This window comes from Rhipicephalus sanguineus, chromosome 8 (assembly GCF_013339695.2).
Source record: "Rhipicephalus sanguineus isolate Rsan-2018 chromosome 8, BIME_Rsan_1.4, whole genome shotgun sequence".
Classification (NCBI taxonomy): Eukaryota; Metazoa; Arthropoda; class Arachnida; order Ixodida; family Ixodidae; genus Rhipicephalus; species Rhipicephalus sanguineus.
The window spans coordinates 11,930,630-11,947,603 of NC_051183.1; the positions used below are offsets into that span (position 1 = coordinate 11,930,630).

A 16,974-nucleotide genomic window follows, 5' to 3' on the forward strand; every position below is an offset into this window, starting at 1 on the left:
AAGTCACTTTAGAATTGTTTCGTGAATGGAACCATTTACATAATCGCTTCTGGTTTCTTCCGTAAATGGGACCACTTCTGTAATCTCTTCGGAAATTTCCCGTAAATGTTACCACTTCTGTAATCACATCAGAATTCTTCCATAAATGGGACCACTTCTGTAATCACATCAGAATACTTCCATAAATGGGACCACTTCTGTAATCACATCAGAATTCTTCCATAAATGGGACCACTTCTATGATCCCATCAGAATTCTTCCGTAAATGGGACCACTTCTGTGATTCCTTCAGAATTCTTCCGTAAATGTTATCACTTCTGTAATCACGTCAGAATTCTCCCGTAAATGGGACCACTTCTGTAATCACATCAGAATTCTTCCGTAAATGGAACCACTTCTGTAATCACTTCGGAATCCTTCTGTAAATGAAATCGGTGTGCTACGGAGCACTTTGTTGGCACGCCTAACTGAACTCTTTTTGGTAGTGTGGTAACGGCAGCATGGTTCAGTATACGTAGCAGAGATCGAGGGCTGGAAGACCACTGTGCTGAACTATTGATGTACGAATAAAAAGTGTAAAGAAAGCATATACGGTGAAAACTGAGGAATTACAGACCCACATCTCGGCTGAAAGCGCGCATTGATAAGCTTCAACCGCATCGTCCAAATTGCGGTTCAGTTGACCTGGCAACCTTTTCTTATGCTGTTCAACGCACAACATATGGCGATATCACAGACTCAAGGAGCATAATGCATATTTGCGAAAGGGGCATGCTGAATTCATCTAACATCATGCAACAGCAAGATAGGCTACCCTTATAACCAGCTCAGCATCTTTAGAAACGGCGTCAACCTTAGAATGTACACCGACGTGTCGTAAAACAGAAATGACCGAAAATTATATCCTTGTGTCTTCTGGATGCTCGTCTACTAAAATTCTTGTGTTGGTGAAATGTCAGTATATAACACATCTGGACCCTGTAATTACAGGAGATTAGCATCACATTTTTTCAGCGTATGAATGAACATCACATTTTCTTTTAAATGCCATTCATAGAATTGTTCCGTGTTTACCATTTCTTTCACCCAGGCACGTCAATGTTGGTCCCCAGTTCCAAGCCCGGTTGCCCCCTTTAGATGGTGAGTTTGTAGTATTTGACAAAACAATTGTAGTTTGGCTCTTATTCAAATGTAGCAAAATGCTAGTTATAATAATATACTAAAATTTTTTCACTGTCACACATAAGCCATGAAATCAAATTATTATAACTTTTTTGTGACTATGCAAAAACCTAGTACCATGTTGTACGAACCCAGTGAATTGCATTCTAGTGCATTTCATAATCATCAGTTTGCTGCTGCTACACAAGCAGCTATAAAGGAAAGGATAAAGTAATTTTTGGTGTCTTACGTCTCAAAACCACTATATGATTATGAAAGGTGCCGTAATGGAAGGCTCTGGAAACTTCGACCACCTGGGATTCTTTAACGTGCACCTAAATCTAAGCACATGGGCCTCTAGCATTTCGCCTCCATCAAAATGCGGTCGCCTCGGCCGAGATTCGATCCTGCGACCTTCGGGTCAGCACTAGAGGGAAAGGATAAAAGATGCCTTTAATGCATGCATGAATGGCGATTGTGAATATTGGTGCATACACACCTAGCCACCATTAGAGCACTGTTTGTCAACGCAGCTATTTTATAAACATCACTTTTGCAGGACATTGTCCTGTGGGTCAACTTTTCTTACGGTACTTTGTTTGATGTCATTCGTTAATTACAGAGGATATCATAGACATAGGAAGTTTGTATCTACTGGGTCTTGCATGTCATGACCTACACTAGACACTTCATGTGTCGTCATTTTTATCTTTCAGTCGAAGATGCATTGAAGTCCGAACACCGTGCTGACCTCGTCTGGGATCCACGCATTGGTGACCACTTAGCTGATGACGAAGGTTAGTCAATCAATCAGTCAATCGGTCTTCATTAGCAACGTGGTAAGAGAATACAATACAGGTAAATATGCAGTCATGGAAATAACGCATTACTCTGGACATAAGTTATCCGAACATCTGTCGACATTTCACTGTCTTTTTTTATCTGTGTGTGAAAGTACTGCCTTCGGTTTTGGAAATTGGGAGGCAGGGTGCTTTGTAGTCGCAGCTTGTGAGCCGATTACCAACAGACAAGATGTGGGCTAATTCTTTATATATACACACCGTCTTGCGAATTCTGGCACCATAAAGTGTAAAAAAATGTTGTAAAATTTGCATGAAATAGCAACTATCCTGTAGTAGCCATGATGGCCAAGTTGAGCACAGTATGCTAGTGATCCCTTGTTGAAATTGAAAGCACACTTTAGACTGGCTGAGGCCAATGCTGTCTGGTTGTTGCAAAATGGCGTTTTGAGCAGCCGTGCAATGACGAAATCACTGGCCTTGCCACGACTTCTTTTGGCTTGCAGTGGAAAACTATCTGGAGTTTGCATGCTGTGCGGCTGTGCCTGGCGGAGGTCGGAACCGAGAGTATGCCTTCCACGTATTAGCGCTCTGCCAGGGCAATCTGCAGGCAAGTGCGATTTTCTGACATCAGCACACAGTTAGGTTACACACTAAGAAAAAATCTAGTATTTGGGTAGTATTTCTGCCACACAACTGTAATTGCCATGTACCTCGCATACTTTCCTTGCATTATCACTGTGGTCCCAGTCACGAACGGGGTGCATGCTATCAGCGTGACATAGTGTCACAAACGAGCGCGTCAGTAAAGCGCGCGCACACAGCCGCTTTTGAACGGCAGCGGGATAGTACGGCGCGCGACGCTCGCCCAAGGAAGCGCGAACAACGAAAAAACAAGTATCAAAAGACTCCGACACGCCGCATCCTCCTCGCCCACTAGCAGTCTTGGATCAAACGCCCGGCAAAGCCTGAATCTTTCTAGAGGGAAAGGATGACTCATCGCCGAGTGACGCTGCCGTGAGTAGAACCGGCGAGAGAAACCTCGAATATTCCGTAGCCTTGGCTGTACTGCACGCCGAAGAACCCTCCCGACGCTTCTAGAACCCTGGGGAGATGAGATAAAAGCATGCAACGATGACCAGCAAGCAGTGAGTGAGTCAGTCAGTCGGTCCGGAGATGGTGAAGTTATGCTGAGTGCGGCTCCGTCAGCCAAAGAAGACATGTTTATGATGTCGTGCGGTCAGTCGATCGTCGATCTGGAAGAATCTGATGACGACGCCGTGTGAGTCGTGACAAGTTAGATGACGGAACACAACGACAGACAGCGCTGGAGTTGGCGTGAGTGTTTCCTAGAAGAGAAGCATTCAAGTACTGTCCAAAATTGTGGACTTGATACGCCGTTGAATATTCAGGACCTCAACTGTTCTTGGATAGTTGTAATACATGAGATTGCATTCGTAGCACGTGATCTGTTCATTTATTTGAAGTTTTAAGGCGCGAATAAGACACGGACGAAGAATAGGAACACACACACGGAGCGCCACTTCCAACATAGATTTATTTCGAAAGAGCACAGAACATATATATCCACCACGCGCGCCGTCAACGTGCCTCAATGCGCAGTCGCATTCAAGTAGCGTAACTCTTTTGGTGATAATGAAATGGAGGCAACGCTGACGCATAGGTCACCTGATTCGATTATTTTCTTGGCTTCAATAATTAGTCGCACTGATTTATCTGGACTTTGGCCGACTACCGCGCAAGCGCTAAAGTTCGGAACGCAATGACAATCCCGGCAGTGTATCGCGAGGTGGCCCTCTCTGCCATTTCTGACGTTATTATTATGCTGTCTTAGCCTGTCATTCAGGCACTGTTCGGTCTGGCCAACGTAAGTTCTACCACACGACAAGGGGATCTCGTAGACCACGCCCTTCTGACAGCTTACATACTTGTTCTTGTGGTTGATAATGCAGGCCGGAGCTTTCCTGGGGAAAGGGTTAGTCATCTTGCAGAGCCTGGAGAGTTTTAACGGGGCAGAGAAGACCACCTTTACATCAACATGATCGGCAATCTTTTTCAAATTGTGGGATATGCGGTGTACATAGGGAATCACAGCAAGTTTGACATTGCTCTGGGGCGGCTCCTCACTTTCGTGGCGGTTCCGCGACTTCCTCAACATCTTCTCCGCCACAGACACCAGAATGTGCTGTGGGTAGCCTGCCTCCTCAAGACGGTCAACCTGCTTGAGGAAACTGTCAGCTGCTCTGTGTGGGCAGGATTTCTTGAAAGCATTCAGCAGGCACATGTTGGCGATGCTACGTTTAACAAGCTTAGAATGGGACGAGCTAAAAGGCAGCAGTGGTTTGTTTGCACGAGGCTCATATTGCCAACATGCATGGTCAGTTGCCGTCTTTCCACGGGACCTTTACAAGGTGAAAGCGCTTGAAGCGTTGAGTTCTGTGTTTCAGTGCCGCGAGAACGTCCAGATCAAAAAGCTAAAAAGTGAAGCTAAGAAGCTCGGCGAGAGTATGAACTTATCAAAGTTGGTTAGAGACATCAAAAGTAGCAAATCAGATACTCTCGAGGTCTTCTTCAGTGCAAAGACCCACAAGGAGAGTTGCCCCCTCAGAGTAATCGTGTCAGAACGTAACACCTGGCAGAAAGGTCTCGCCGTCTTCCTGCTCGATAAGTTCCGGCTTCTTACGGTTGACGATCCCTATCGGGTGAAAGATTCCAGTGAAGTAGTTGACTTTCTTTCCGGTCAAGCAGGGGTAGCCCTGGATGCTTTTTCTATTGACCTGAAAGACTTGTACTATTCAATGCCGAAAGATGCGTTGCTTCAGTGCGTCCAGGACAGCATAGACCGATACGGTCCCCTGTCTTTTCAAAATGACGCAGGTATCCCAGAAGGAAAATTCATGGCAATGCTAGAACTGTATCTGAGTTCGACCTATGTGGAGTGGGACGGTAGCCTATACCTGCAAAAGAGCGGCGTCTGTATAGGGTCCTGTTTAGCACCTTTTTTAAGCGACCTGTTTTTAGCTCGCGCTGGCAGGACCATTTCCAGCCTTCTCGAAGGTAGCGGTGTTATCAAGGTGTTTAGATTCGTAGATGATTTTTTAGTCCTCATTGACAAAACGTTGACGGACACCGACCAAGTCGTCACCAACACCTTGACAACTTTTAGACATGTTTTATCTCCCTTAATAGTGACACACGAACTTTCGGTAGATTCGACTATAAGATTTTTAGACCTAAGACTGTTTTTAGCAACTGACCATGCATGTTGGCAATATGAGCCTCGTGCAAACAAACCACTGCTGCCTTTTAGCTCGTCCCATTCTAAGCTTGTTAAACGTAGCATCGCCAACATGTGCCTGCTGAATGCTTTCAAGAAATCCTGCCCACACAGAGCAGCTGACAGTTTCCTCAAGCAGGTTGACCGTCTTGAGGAGGCAGGCTACCCACAGCACATTCTGGTGTCTGTGGCGGAGAAGATGTTGAGGAAGTCGCGGAACCGCCACGAAAGTGAGGAGCCGCCCCAGAGCAATGTCAAACTTGCTGTGATTCCCTATGTACACCGCATATCCCACAATTTGAAAAAGATTGCCGATCATGTTGATGTAAAGGTGGTCTTCTCTGCCCCGTTAAAACTCTCCAGGCTCTGCAAGATGACTAACCCTTTCCCCAGGAAAGCTCCGGCCTGCATTATCAACCACAAGAACAAGTATGTAAGCTGTCAGAAGGGCGTGGTCTACGAGATCCCCTTGTCGTGTGGTAGAACTTACGTTGGCCAGACCGAACAGTGCCTGAATGACAGGCTAAGACAGCATAATAATAACGTCAGAAATGGCAGAGAGGGCCACCTCGCGATACACTGCCGGGATTGTCATTGCGTTCCGAACTTTAGCGCTTGCGCGGTAGTCGGCCGAAGTCCAGATAAATCAGTGCGACTAATTATTGAAGCCAAGAAAATAATCGAATCAGGTGACCTATGCGTCAGCGTTGCCTCCATTTCATTATCACCAAAAGAGTTACGCTACTTGAATGCGACTGCGCATTGAGGCACGTTGACGGCGCGCGTGGTGGATATATATGTTCTGTGCTCTTTCGAAATAAATCTATGTTGGAAGTGGCGCTCCGTGTGTGTGTTCCTATTCTTCGTCCGTGTCTTATTCGCGCCTTAAAACTTCAAATATGTGTAACCAACAAGCCCAGTCTGCCATTCTCACTCTGTTCATTTAGTTCCCGTTGTGTTAACACCATCTGTGTTATATTGTGAAGTTGTAACTGGTACCAGCCGAGTGTGCATGTGTTTGTGATGTTTGTACTGCCTTGACTGAGAATATATTTCGTTTGTGTTATCGACTCTTGGCTCTGACTCGGTCTTTGGACCACAACCGGCGTTCGCTGGCGGACTAAAGGACCAACTCTAAATTGTCCGCGCTTTCGTGGTGCGCTTCGAGGGCCCGATACGTCCGCCCTTGGAATCCGCCCGGTGATTGCCATCCCCATTAGTGGGATTAGTGACACATAGCATTCTTGATAGGAAAGTGTAGAAAGCCGGGTTTTCAAGAAAGGAAACGCGAGCGAGCCAGATGAGGATCATAGTTGTGTGGCAGAAATACTCTCCAAATACTCTATTTTTTCTTAGAGTTTAGTCTTGTGCTGCCACAACAATTCTCAGAGTGACACTACCTCATAATTCTGCAAACTCACAAGCTAATCTTCTCACCTCTATTGCTGAGAGAACTACTGGCTTTCGTGATCTTGGTGGCTGGATGTCTTTCAAAGGTCGTACTGGAAATCTAGTTGTGCCATGGTTTTGTAAAAAAAGCCTTCTTTAGGCACATTTCGAAGTCTTTCCCTGCGATGTTTGTCATAGCCAGTGGGACTGTGTTGAGATGTACTTTTGCTCCGATAGCATGGGGCTTCATTAAGAAAATGTTTGTAAAAGGTTTGTTGGCTTTCTATAAAGTAAAGATAAAGCGTATTTGTTGGAAAAAGACCATTGGGATATGTAGTATTACCTCAGGTAGTGTCAGACCAGTCACACATTAGGTCAATCTTAGATACATCTGTGTGGATATCCCCACATGATGTCATGCCTGAACTTAAAGGAACACTAAAGAGAAAAACAGTTTTTCTTGTATTAGTAAATTACTTGATACCAAAAACACCATGCTTGATGTAAGAAGGTGATTGGTAAGCGAGAAAACGCACAATAAGAAAATGCGGGTGGCCAATCTCCGTGACGTCATAGATTTTGACGGCGTCTACTAGAGCCTATATAGTTCCTAATAGGTAAAAATGAAGTACATTGTCTTCTGAGGGAGCCAGAGACTTAGCATACCGAGTTTCAGGAAATTTCCTCGAGCCAATGCGGCCAAAATACAAGAAAGCACTTTGAAATCCGTTTTGTCACTATTGGAGATATCAACGGGAAATTTAAAAGTGAAACTTTTGACATTGATCTTCTCGTCTAATAATAAACCTGTGGTGGTGAAAGTAACTACATTAGAGTTCTCAGAGTAGAAATTATCAGTGTAAACTAATTTATTGTTTCACTTTAGTGTCCCTTTAAATGTGATAAGCGAATAAACCTGATCAATCCAACATGCTGATAACTGCTAACCAATGTCAAATAAAAAAGGAGCCAGCAGTCTGAGGGTGCCTTTCAAGGTGCTTGCAACGTGGTGTACAGGAGGCAACGTTGAGGTTGATGGAGCGGGAACCGCGGCTGCCCGGGCACCACCCACTGCTGACGTATCGCTACCCAGAGTGCCACCGTTGGAGCCGCGAGGAGATGGAGCGCTTCCAGGAGGGGCTGGCCACTTTCGACAAGGACTTCCTGCACGTGGCCACCAAGGTCTGTTGGGCATCCACTTGGCATCTGCTTGTAGTGAGCCATGCTGAGGCTAAAGCCTTATTTCTTAGGAGTTGGAAAATACGGCTTAGTCAGTGTCAAACAAACAGTAGTAAGAGAAAAAGAAAACAAAACTAAGGAATAAAAGTTGGTCAAAGGTCACTCAAGTGAATGCATGTGTCTCCGCCAGCATACCAAGTCACTTGACCTCACTGCCACATGACATCGTCTTGTGATATCATCACGACAAAATAAATTTAAGAACAGTGCAACAGACAAGGGCTGGCGAAGAACACACACACAGCACTGTGTTTTCTTCACCAGTCCTTGTCTGTTTCGCTGTTCTTCGATTCATTACGTCCCACCACCATGCTCTTCATAACATCATCATGACATCACAAATTGCCAAAATTTGTGACATCGTCATGACATTATCAGGTGAAGTCATCAGATACAATCAATCAATTTACTGACAATGCAATCCACTCGACTGACACTGTCAAAGTAATTTAATGACTGTCTTTCGAGAGCATAGCATTGTGTAAAGGGACTGTCAGTTATCATGCGGCTTGCAGCTATCGACTTGACTGATACATAAACGAAACATACTGTTTTTCTTGCTGATGCAGTACTGGTCTGTTTTCATTTCACGACTGTATCGCCTCTGTCTGTGAAAATGTACGAGACTGATCTACAGGTTTGGTGACTATGATATGTCGAGTGCCAGTTGCTGTTCTTCGGTGTATAGCGAAAATAAAGCGTGCCTGAATTTCTCTGCCACTCTTGCAAGCCAGCGTACCATTTTAATGAAACACAAAGAGTAATAGTGTCCCATGGAACCTTTGTGTTTGTAGTGAGCATCTACTTCTTTAGGCACATGGTCTCTACAGGCGAAGAGGTCAGCACTTCAAAATGCCATTCTCTCAGTTGCCATGTTTTGCCTATGATGCATATAAAGTATGTGCGGAGCGTACCAACTAAGAATACTGACAGAGTGTGTCATCCTGCTTCCTATAAATTCTTCGGAAATCAACTTGGAACCATCTTTGATTTTGCTTCACTTCTTTGACTTTCATTCGTGCCCGGTCTCACTTCTATCTTTTACTTACAACTAGGAAAACCACTGTTGGCACTGCTTTTTAACGTGATAGCGTTAGAGAGCTCATTTCACAGAAATTCCGGTGTCAGCATCAGTGTTGGCGTCATTGGTTGTGAGTAGTGCTGTGCGAATAGCAAAATTTTGGGTGCGAAGCGAATTCGAATATTGGAGTGTGAGTGCGAATCGAATAGAATATTTTTCGCATATTTCTCGAATATTTCTAGAATATTTTTCTAATACTTCGAAGCGTAATTGCAGAAAAAAAGTTAGAGAGGATTCCTAAGCATATTCTTATGAGATAGCAACATGAAAGTGTTTCTTTTCGCTAGGTTGATGAAGCGCTGGCGGGCGGTGTTTCATAGTTGTTTTATCAAGAATGGGGCAATGTAGAGGCCGAATTGTATTTATGTACATGATTTGGTGCAACCAAAGTGTTGCCGACAACAGTTCACACGTGATAGGCAAAGATGCCAGCTTGAAAGGCAGCTTTGCCGCAATACGAGTGTGTAATGAGGTGAAGCATATTGAAAAACTGAAGGGGTCATTTTCAATTGGACGTTGACTGTATTTGTTTTTGGGATGTTCGAATAGTTCGAATAGTAAAATTCCAGTGCGAATCGAATTGAATAGCAAACACTATTCAAAAAATATTCGAAATTTCGAATATTCTCACCCCTAGTTGTGAGCGAAAAATTGGCATTGTTCTTGAGCGAAAATTTGAGATAGACGCAATTACATAAATAATAACCTTCAGTTTGAGTGGGGATTGAACCCAGGCCTTTTGTGTGGCAAGCAGGTGTTCTCCGACAGAGCCGTGCCAGTGCTTGAAACTGTTCTGGGGAAAAAAAAAACCCTATACGAATGTCATTTAGTGCAGGGAGTCTCCTTAACGCATGCAATATTGCGTGGTGCCAGGAGTGTAGCATCACACCCGCCGTCAAAACAAGTGATTGACAAAGCGAGTGGTTGGTTTAAAAGTTACTGACACCAATTTTCGAAGCAGAGTTTACTCCGCCATATAAATCTCCTGTATACAGAGATGTCTCTGAGCAAGTATGAAGCTCAGTAATTGCTGATAAGCTATTTTATTTTGACATTAAAGTCTATTTTCGCATCACGCACCTGCTGACATCGGCACTATTGTGACATCGGGCTACAGTGTCAATTCTGGTGACTTCGCGCAGCAGTGTGGCTAGTTGTGATGACGTGAGATATCAAAACATTCAAAATGGCCGCTTGTGCGTCTCCAGAAACCCTCAGTGGCCACTTGTGCGTCACTCACTGAGCCACGGAGTGGAGCGGCCGTGGAAATGACATGATATCTTGTGCGAGCACGTGACAAGAAGCTCACACCATGTTGTGACGTCATGGTGCAGTAGGAACCGAAACTAGCTCTGAAACACATACTGTAATTACTTTTTCGGAGTGCACTCGCGCTTACCAGTACCTTTCCTAGGCTCTTGAGGGCTTGGCCTTTCATTTGACACGATAAAACAACGGGAAATTTTAGTGTCAGTACCCCTTTAAAGGCTCACCCATTACAAAACGCTCAGACATAATTAATCATTGTTATCAGCAACAGCATCAACAAAGTGTGCAGCTGTGCATGTTGCCTTACGGATGCATAGGGGGTATTTCGCCAACTCGCAAGAGGAAGAATTATGGGCTAGCGGGCACATCACAACTGTACTTGCACTAGGCATTCTAGGATAGTTTGAAACGGCCAGTGTTCACAGACGTTCGTTTTCTTGTGGCACGGTTGAAGTTTCCACTGAGGGGTGAAGCCAGGCTAGCAATTGAAAAGGTGATGCGAGTGGGGCCCGATTATGCTATCACGTTCTACACTTCAAGGTGAAGCTCAAGCATCCTCTAAGGCTTGTTGCTGGGCGAGTTGGTTGAAATCTATGGGGTACATTTTAGCGCAAACTGTGAAAGAAAGCACGGGAAAAGAGTAGAGGAAAGCAGAAAGGTCGAGCGCTAAAGATGATTGATGTGGCTAGGAGTAGGCGTGTTGCAGTTTTTATCCTCTAAGTTTTTATTTGGCTATGTAATGCAAGTGAATTGGAGCACCACCCATGCTTCCGTAATCTTTGTCTCCTGGCAACCGGTGTGGTGCAGGTTGGAACCAAGAATGTACAGCAATGCGTCGAGTTTTACTACGTGTGGAAGAAAGTGGCGCCAGAAGAGTATCGGCGGCTGCGGTGTATGCGGCGGCGGCGTGAGCTCGATCAGGCGGCACCGGAAGAAGACGACATGGAGGAAACGGCCGGCAGCCCGTCGGCCGTGCCTGCAGCCGTAGCCAAGCCAACGGTGCCCTCTTCGGAACCCGTGCAACCCTGCGAGCCTCCACAGGAGTTTCCGTGCAGACTCTGTGGCAGGTGAGTTGCATGGCCTATTGTTTTCTTTTTTTTTAGTTTGGTCTAGGAAAACAATAGTAAATAGGTGGCATTGTGTACGGGCAGAATGCAATGCTGTCATGCAATACCACCTGTTCATTTGCTTTTTGATTTCAAACAATACCAAAAAAAACTTGAAGAATTATTGTATATTTTTTCATTGGACCTGCAACTAGCCTTTGGCTATGGGTCCAACCAGTTTTTGGTAAATTTGTGTGCTGTATCAAAATAAAGAAATTGAATTTGAACTTAACAACAGCAAAGCTGGCGATGGAACAAAAGATGATAGGCGTCGCACTGGAAGACCAATGTGGATCGGACAGCTGATATATTTGCATTAGGAGGGCAAAAGAAAATAGAGCTTGGTAATCCATGTAATGTCAGATAAATCTGTTAGTGACAAGATAGATTTCAAGGGATGGGAAGCTGGGGACAGCTGAGAAGTAGGTGCTGCAATGAAATTTAGAAAGTGTCCAAGCATAAAATGGAAGTCAGGGCCAGTTGGAATCATGTTGTGCCATAAAATTGAATCGTGCTCATGCCAGATAGAAGCAGTCAGAGATTATTGGGAGAGGTCTCTGGCCTGTACAGGTCCTTCCTAGCCTAAAATTTACCTCTAGAGCTGTCTTTGATTTGCATTTCATTCTTAAAGTGCCACTATTACAGTGTGAAAGCTGAAATGCAGTGTTTAGCTGGTATATCATGCAGATGTGACGTATGTTAATGCATGACATTCTGTATAGGGAAAGAACTATTGATGTCTTTTATTAAATTGGTGGTTCCGTCAAAGTGCATGAAAATGTTGTGTTCATAATGATGGTTTGTCAAAGTGTACGACAATGTAAACAAAATGCCTGTGCTTTTGCTGCTGTATTTGCCAATATGGGGGCAAAGCACTCTCTCAAGCTATTCCTGAATGGCATTTCCCTTTGCCTCCCATCACATGTGTTGTGATCATAGGTCGGCAAAAAAAAAAAGTGGCACTCACCCAGACTCTCTCAAGAAATATATTTTGCACTTTGGAGTAACTCAGACACCAACATTTTCTTCAACCAGACTCACTCTCTCAGACTCTCCAAAATTTTTCTCAACCAGACTCACTCAGGCTCCTGGCCTGATCCAAGTCTGTGTGAGTTGATTCATGAGTGAATTTGCCGGCCTATGGTTGTGATAGACAAATAAATCAAATGAAATCAGTGGACATAAACAGGTTGGCGATGATGATTCCATTATAGTAAATGTTTTCTGTGGGCGTATGTGCCACAGTTTGGCGTGCGTGTTCAACATGTGCAGGGTGTTTGCCAAAGTGAAAAGCCGCAACGCCCACATGAAGAGCCACGGGGCCCCTCGTTCGGTGGCCAGCAGCCGCTTCGAGTTCTGAGTGCCAGCGGCAGCGTCGCCGATGCCTCCCCTTCGCTGTTGGTGCTGCTGCCCACTTTTGCTGCAATTGCTCAACACCTGAGCCACGTGCTCTGGCCCACCGCCCTGGCCCACCCTCTGTCCCCCGTGTTGTCGTCTTCTTTGTACATGGCTTGTAAATACTAGGTTCTTCGTCGTTCTTTTTAATTGGGGAGTCATAACGATCCCGTTGCCAAGGCCGTCCGGCGGGTCCTCGTTATTTTTGTACTCGCGACGCGCATTCTCCACAGATTAAAGAAGAGAAGATATGCTGTTGACCACTGTTGACCCCAATGGAGTGACTTTCTTTCCCATTCAACCGAGGTGTCGTTCGCCTCGGAAGCGTTGCCTTCATGTAGTCACTCGTCAAGGAGGTGAAAAAAAGAACTCTGAAGGAGAGTCACATGACAATCTTGGAACCCCAGTCATAAAAAAATATAAGGGAGAAATTGGCCTCCACGTGGTAGGCAAAGAGTAGCTTCAATAGTAGTGTCGCTTTGGTTAAGGTGCCATCCATCGCACAAGCAAACAATCGCAATTTATGGCCTCTGAGGTCATCTCCAGCCAATAAGGCCATTTTTATCATGCACGATGATTAAAAATCTGAGACCGTATCTCAGAAAGGCTGGTGAGCTGTTACTAATAGTACTATGAATGAAGGAAGGAAATTTTCAGGGCTTGTTACTTTGTTTGACACAACCTTAATGAAAACCCATAGATAGTGGAGCCAAGGATGTGAGTTGTATTGTTTTAAGTGTATCGTAGCACTTGTAATATAGATGTGAAGAAGTTAAAGTGGACGAAAATAGTGTTCCGCACTCGCCGTCATGGCTACGAGCGGCGCTGACTAACACTCCCAGGTTTGCATGCACATAAATACCCGATAAGTCGATGAGGGGACGACCACTGCCGTAGCTCAGTTGTTAAGAGCATCAGGCACGTAATCCGAAGGTTGCAGGTTCGATCTCTGCCAGCAGCAAGTTGTCTTTTTGTCCTCTTCAAAGGTGCGCTTAGTGAACACAAACGACACAAACGAAAAAGTACAGGACATAAGGCAAATGCTCCATCCAATAGCGCTTACTCATTTTCGCAAAGTCAAGCACTTCTCGAGTGTTTCAGATATTTGACTTTCCCATACAGACACTCGTTTGTGTCGCTGGTTTTAGGTGGGAAACTTAAACAATTGCGCTCGTTGCCTTATGTCCTGTACTTTTTCGTTTGTGTCGTTTGTGTTCACTAAGCGCACCTTTGAAGATGAATCAACACCAACTAGCCCAGCTTATAGCTCTTCTCAATGTCTTTTTGTCCACTTTACTTTCTTCACATCTTTATCACTATCACTACAATACACTTAAAACAGTACAACTGACGTCTCCTATAAGTTCCTTGGCTTCATTAGCTGCTGGTTTTCAATTAATACTACTGTGCTATCAAATGTAACCATCTAAACCTAAAGCAAGCAAACATACTCTATCTGTTGGAAAGGATAGGACAAAGCAGCTCGGAACATTGCCATCATAAAGCTGAAGTGACGGTCTGTCACCTCAAGGACACTGCCATGTTGGCAGGTGTCACTAGAAGTTACCATGAACCAAACTGTCTCCTAAATGCCATGCTGGGTCAAAGTTTTCCTAAGAGACACTGTGCAAGCGAGCCCTGGGTAGCTTCAGAGGAGATTCTCACCAAGGCTGGCTTCGCAATCTCATGCTGCCACCTACCTTTTACCTTCTTCCATGAAGTCACTGAAGGAACAAGGGAGCTACTGTTAAGTTGGTAGCGATGCTGCGAGATCTTATCTTTATCTGGAGTGAGCCTGTGCGAACAGCTTAAGCTTCTGTAGATGAACTATAGTCTGTTACAACCCAAGAAAACATGTCAGCTCCGCCTACAACTATCACTGTCTCTCCCACGGAGAATTTGCATAAATGCTCCATCCAATAGCGCTCACTCATTTTCGCAAAGTCAAGCACTTCTCGAGTGTTTCAGATATTTGACTTTCCCATACAGACACTCGTTTGTGTCGCTGGTTTTAGGTGGGAAACTTAAACGTCCTCGTAAATTTTGTCAGGGATTCTGACATTGCCGCATGGCCAAGCGTAATGTTTTAGGTTGTAACGACAAGCCTTTAACTCTTAATATGCGTAGTATTTACATTAACCAAGAAAAAGTATTTATGGTTCAAGTGGAAACCAGCTAGCACGACTGTCTTTCACTGGTGAAGGGCAGGCTGTTTTGCGAGCAGAGCTTACATATTTTTTTTTTGTAACGAACTATAATCTGTATTACAATAAGTGGCCGCTTGCAGAGCTGGCTGTATGTAATGCACGTGACATCTTAGCAATGCTTACCTGTACATGGCACTCAGTGTAGTTCCTTTACAGGGCCCCATGTTCACTTGTACTCATTTACTGTACCTCATTTCACTTCTCAGTGGTGCCTGCACATCAGCATGTAGTTAGTCTTACATCAGCATGCAGTTGTATAGTTTTTGTGAAAAGTTTAGAAGCCATTCCAGAGTTCCACGTAACTCAGCTGCTCTGCAATAGAGTACCTATTTTTTGGAAAGTGCTAGTTAGAGATTGCAGTCCTAATCTTTTTAGGTTGGTGATCTTGGTTGGTCACCAAGATCACCAACCTCAAATTGCCAAGACCTTGGTGATTGAAGATGTTGAAACCCACATCAAGGCAGGTTGTGCAATGTTACACTCACATGTGCAACTACTAGGAGACCTGCAATGCAGAATATGTTTTAATGCGACAATACTTGAACTTGTGAGGTGATAGGCAAGGCATGTGTTTGTTCGTGATGTAAAGTTATGCATGCATCTGGCTACCATTGCATTACTTCCACATATGTTTTTCCTGCGTTAAGAAACCTTTGAAAGTCGGTCGAATCGGTTGCTGGCGTTATGGAATATAGTCGCAGTGCTGGGGAAGACACAAGTGTGCAGCTAGCATCCATCCTGTGTGTGCTGTTTCATTGTCCTTAGATCAGCAACTGTGTTTTGCAACGCTTAAAGGGAGTCACGATCCATGTCATGATCTATGTCATGATCGATATCATAATCGATATAATGATCCAGTCATGACAGTGCCAGTCAAAGCCTTGGCATAAGGCTCTGGCTTCCATGATCACTGGACAGCTTGGCACCGGGTTAGTATGTGTGAAGCCACCAGCTCAGAAGACAAGGCGTCTCAGAAGAACAGCCTGGTATAAGGTAAGCTTACGAAACTGTTAACTGGCTACTGCACTCGTACAAGCCATGGAAAATCACTAATGAGAGTGTTTAGCATTACCAGAAGGCCTGCCAGTTCTCACTATTGGGTCATTCTACGCTAAGAGTCCCAGCCATTTAGGAGACTATCTCAAATGTATTTAAAAAAAAATCATCCTGATTTATTGCATTGAAAACAGTCAATTGCTGGAATATCTCGGAGAAAAACAATTTTTTGGTCACGTGGGAGCCTTCCAAATTTCGCATGTTTGCCCGAGTGTTGTTTATCGGAAAATTTATTCTGGAGTATAGTTTCTCATTTCAGTACCAAATTTGGTTGACATATTAAGCAAAGGCGTTTGTGTAAGGCATTTCACAGAGCTCTTGTTGAAATCTTCCGTGCCTTCTATTGGAACACTTATTCAATACTATATAGTGCAACTTTTCAATGTTAGGCTACGTCAGTCTACGTGTTACTTTCAGGTGCTTGTGCTACCAATATGACAAGTACTATGTTTTGGTCATGAGTTCACGAAGGCATTATGGTCACCAGTCACAGAAAGATTTCGAGATCTGTGGTGCCTTCTATGTCATAATTGTGCAGTATACTGTGACTTAAAAGTATGAGACATCGAATTATATTATTGCTAGCAGGTGTCATGTACTATATTTCTTGGTCACGAAAATCTAGCATTGCCAGCTGTGCATTGAACTGATTACAGGGTACTTCCCTTAAGTGTTTCAATTTAACCCTTTGTTTCAACAATTTTTCTGTGGTGCTTATTTTACCATAATAAGCCACCAGTTACCCGGTTGTCTGTACAGTAGTATGTGGCCTGTATAATTTTACTTAAAGTCAACAAAAAGGTAGCGAAGTATTTGCTATGCCTATATGAGAGCAATAGTTGCTGCGAAATTCAAATGATTCCAGTTGTTTTCTATGTGCTGGCATAATAAAGCACAAAATTTTGAGGTTGAATGATTTCCCTAGCATGCACCAATTTTTTTATCTTTTTTGTGCTACACAAAAGTTTTTTTG

General features: G+C 44.2%; 1 protein-coding gene across 5 annotated transcripts in view; it reads left to right on the forward strand.

The window, feature by feature from the left end:
- LOC119401379 (uncharacterized) overlaps positions 1-13,001 on the forward strand; it is a 36,015-nt gene extending 23,014 nt beyond the window's left edge. For all 5 annotated transcript variants that reach the window (XM_037668122.2, XM_037668123.2, XM_037668118.2 and 2 more), the window contains exons 12-17: positions 1,091-1,140; positions 1,878-1,958; positions 2,468-2,571; positions 7,666-7,830; positions 11,045-11,304; positions 12,616-13,001. In XM_037668122.2, the coding sequence (XP_037524050.1) occupies positions 1,091-1,140; positions 1,878-1,958; positions 2,468-2,571; positions 7,666-7,830; positions 11,045-11,304; positions 12,616-12,703 (748 nt within the window). In that variant the 3' untranslated portion in view covers positions 12,704-13,001. The remainder of the gene's footprint in view (positions 1-1,090; positions 1,141-1,877; positions 1,959-2,467; positions 2,572-7,665; positions 7,831-11,044; positions 11,305-12,615) is intronic.
- Positions 13,002-16,974: the final 3,973 nt, after the last annotated feature.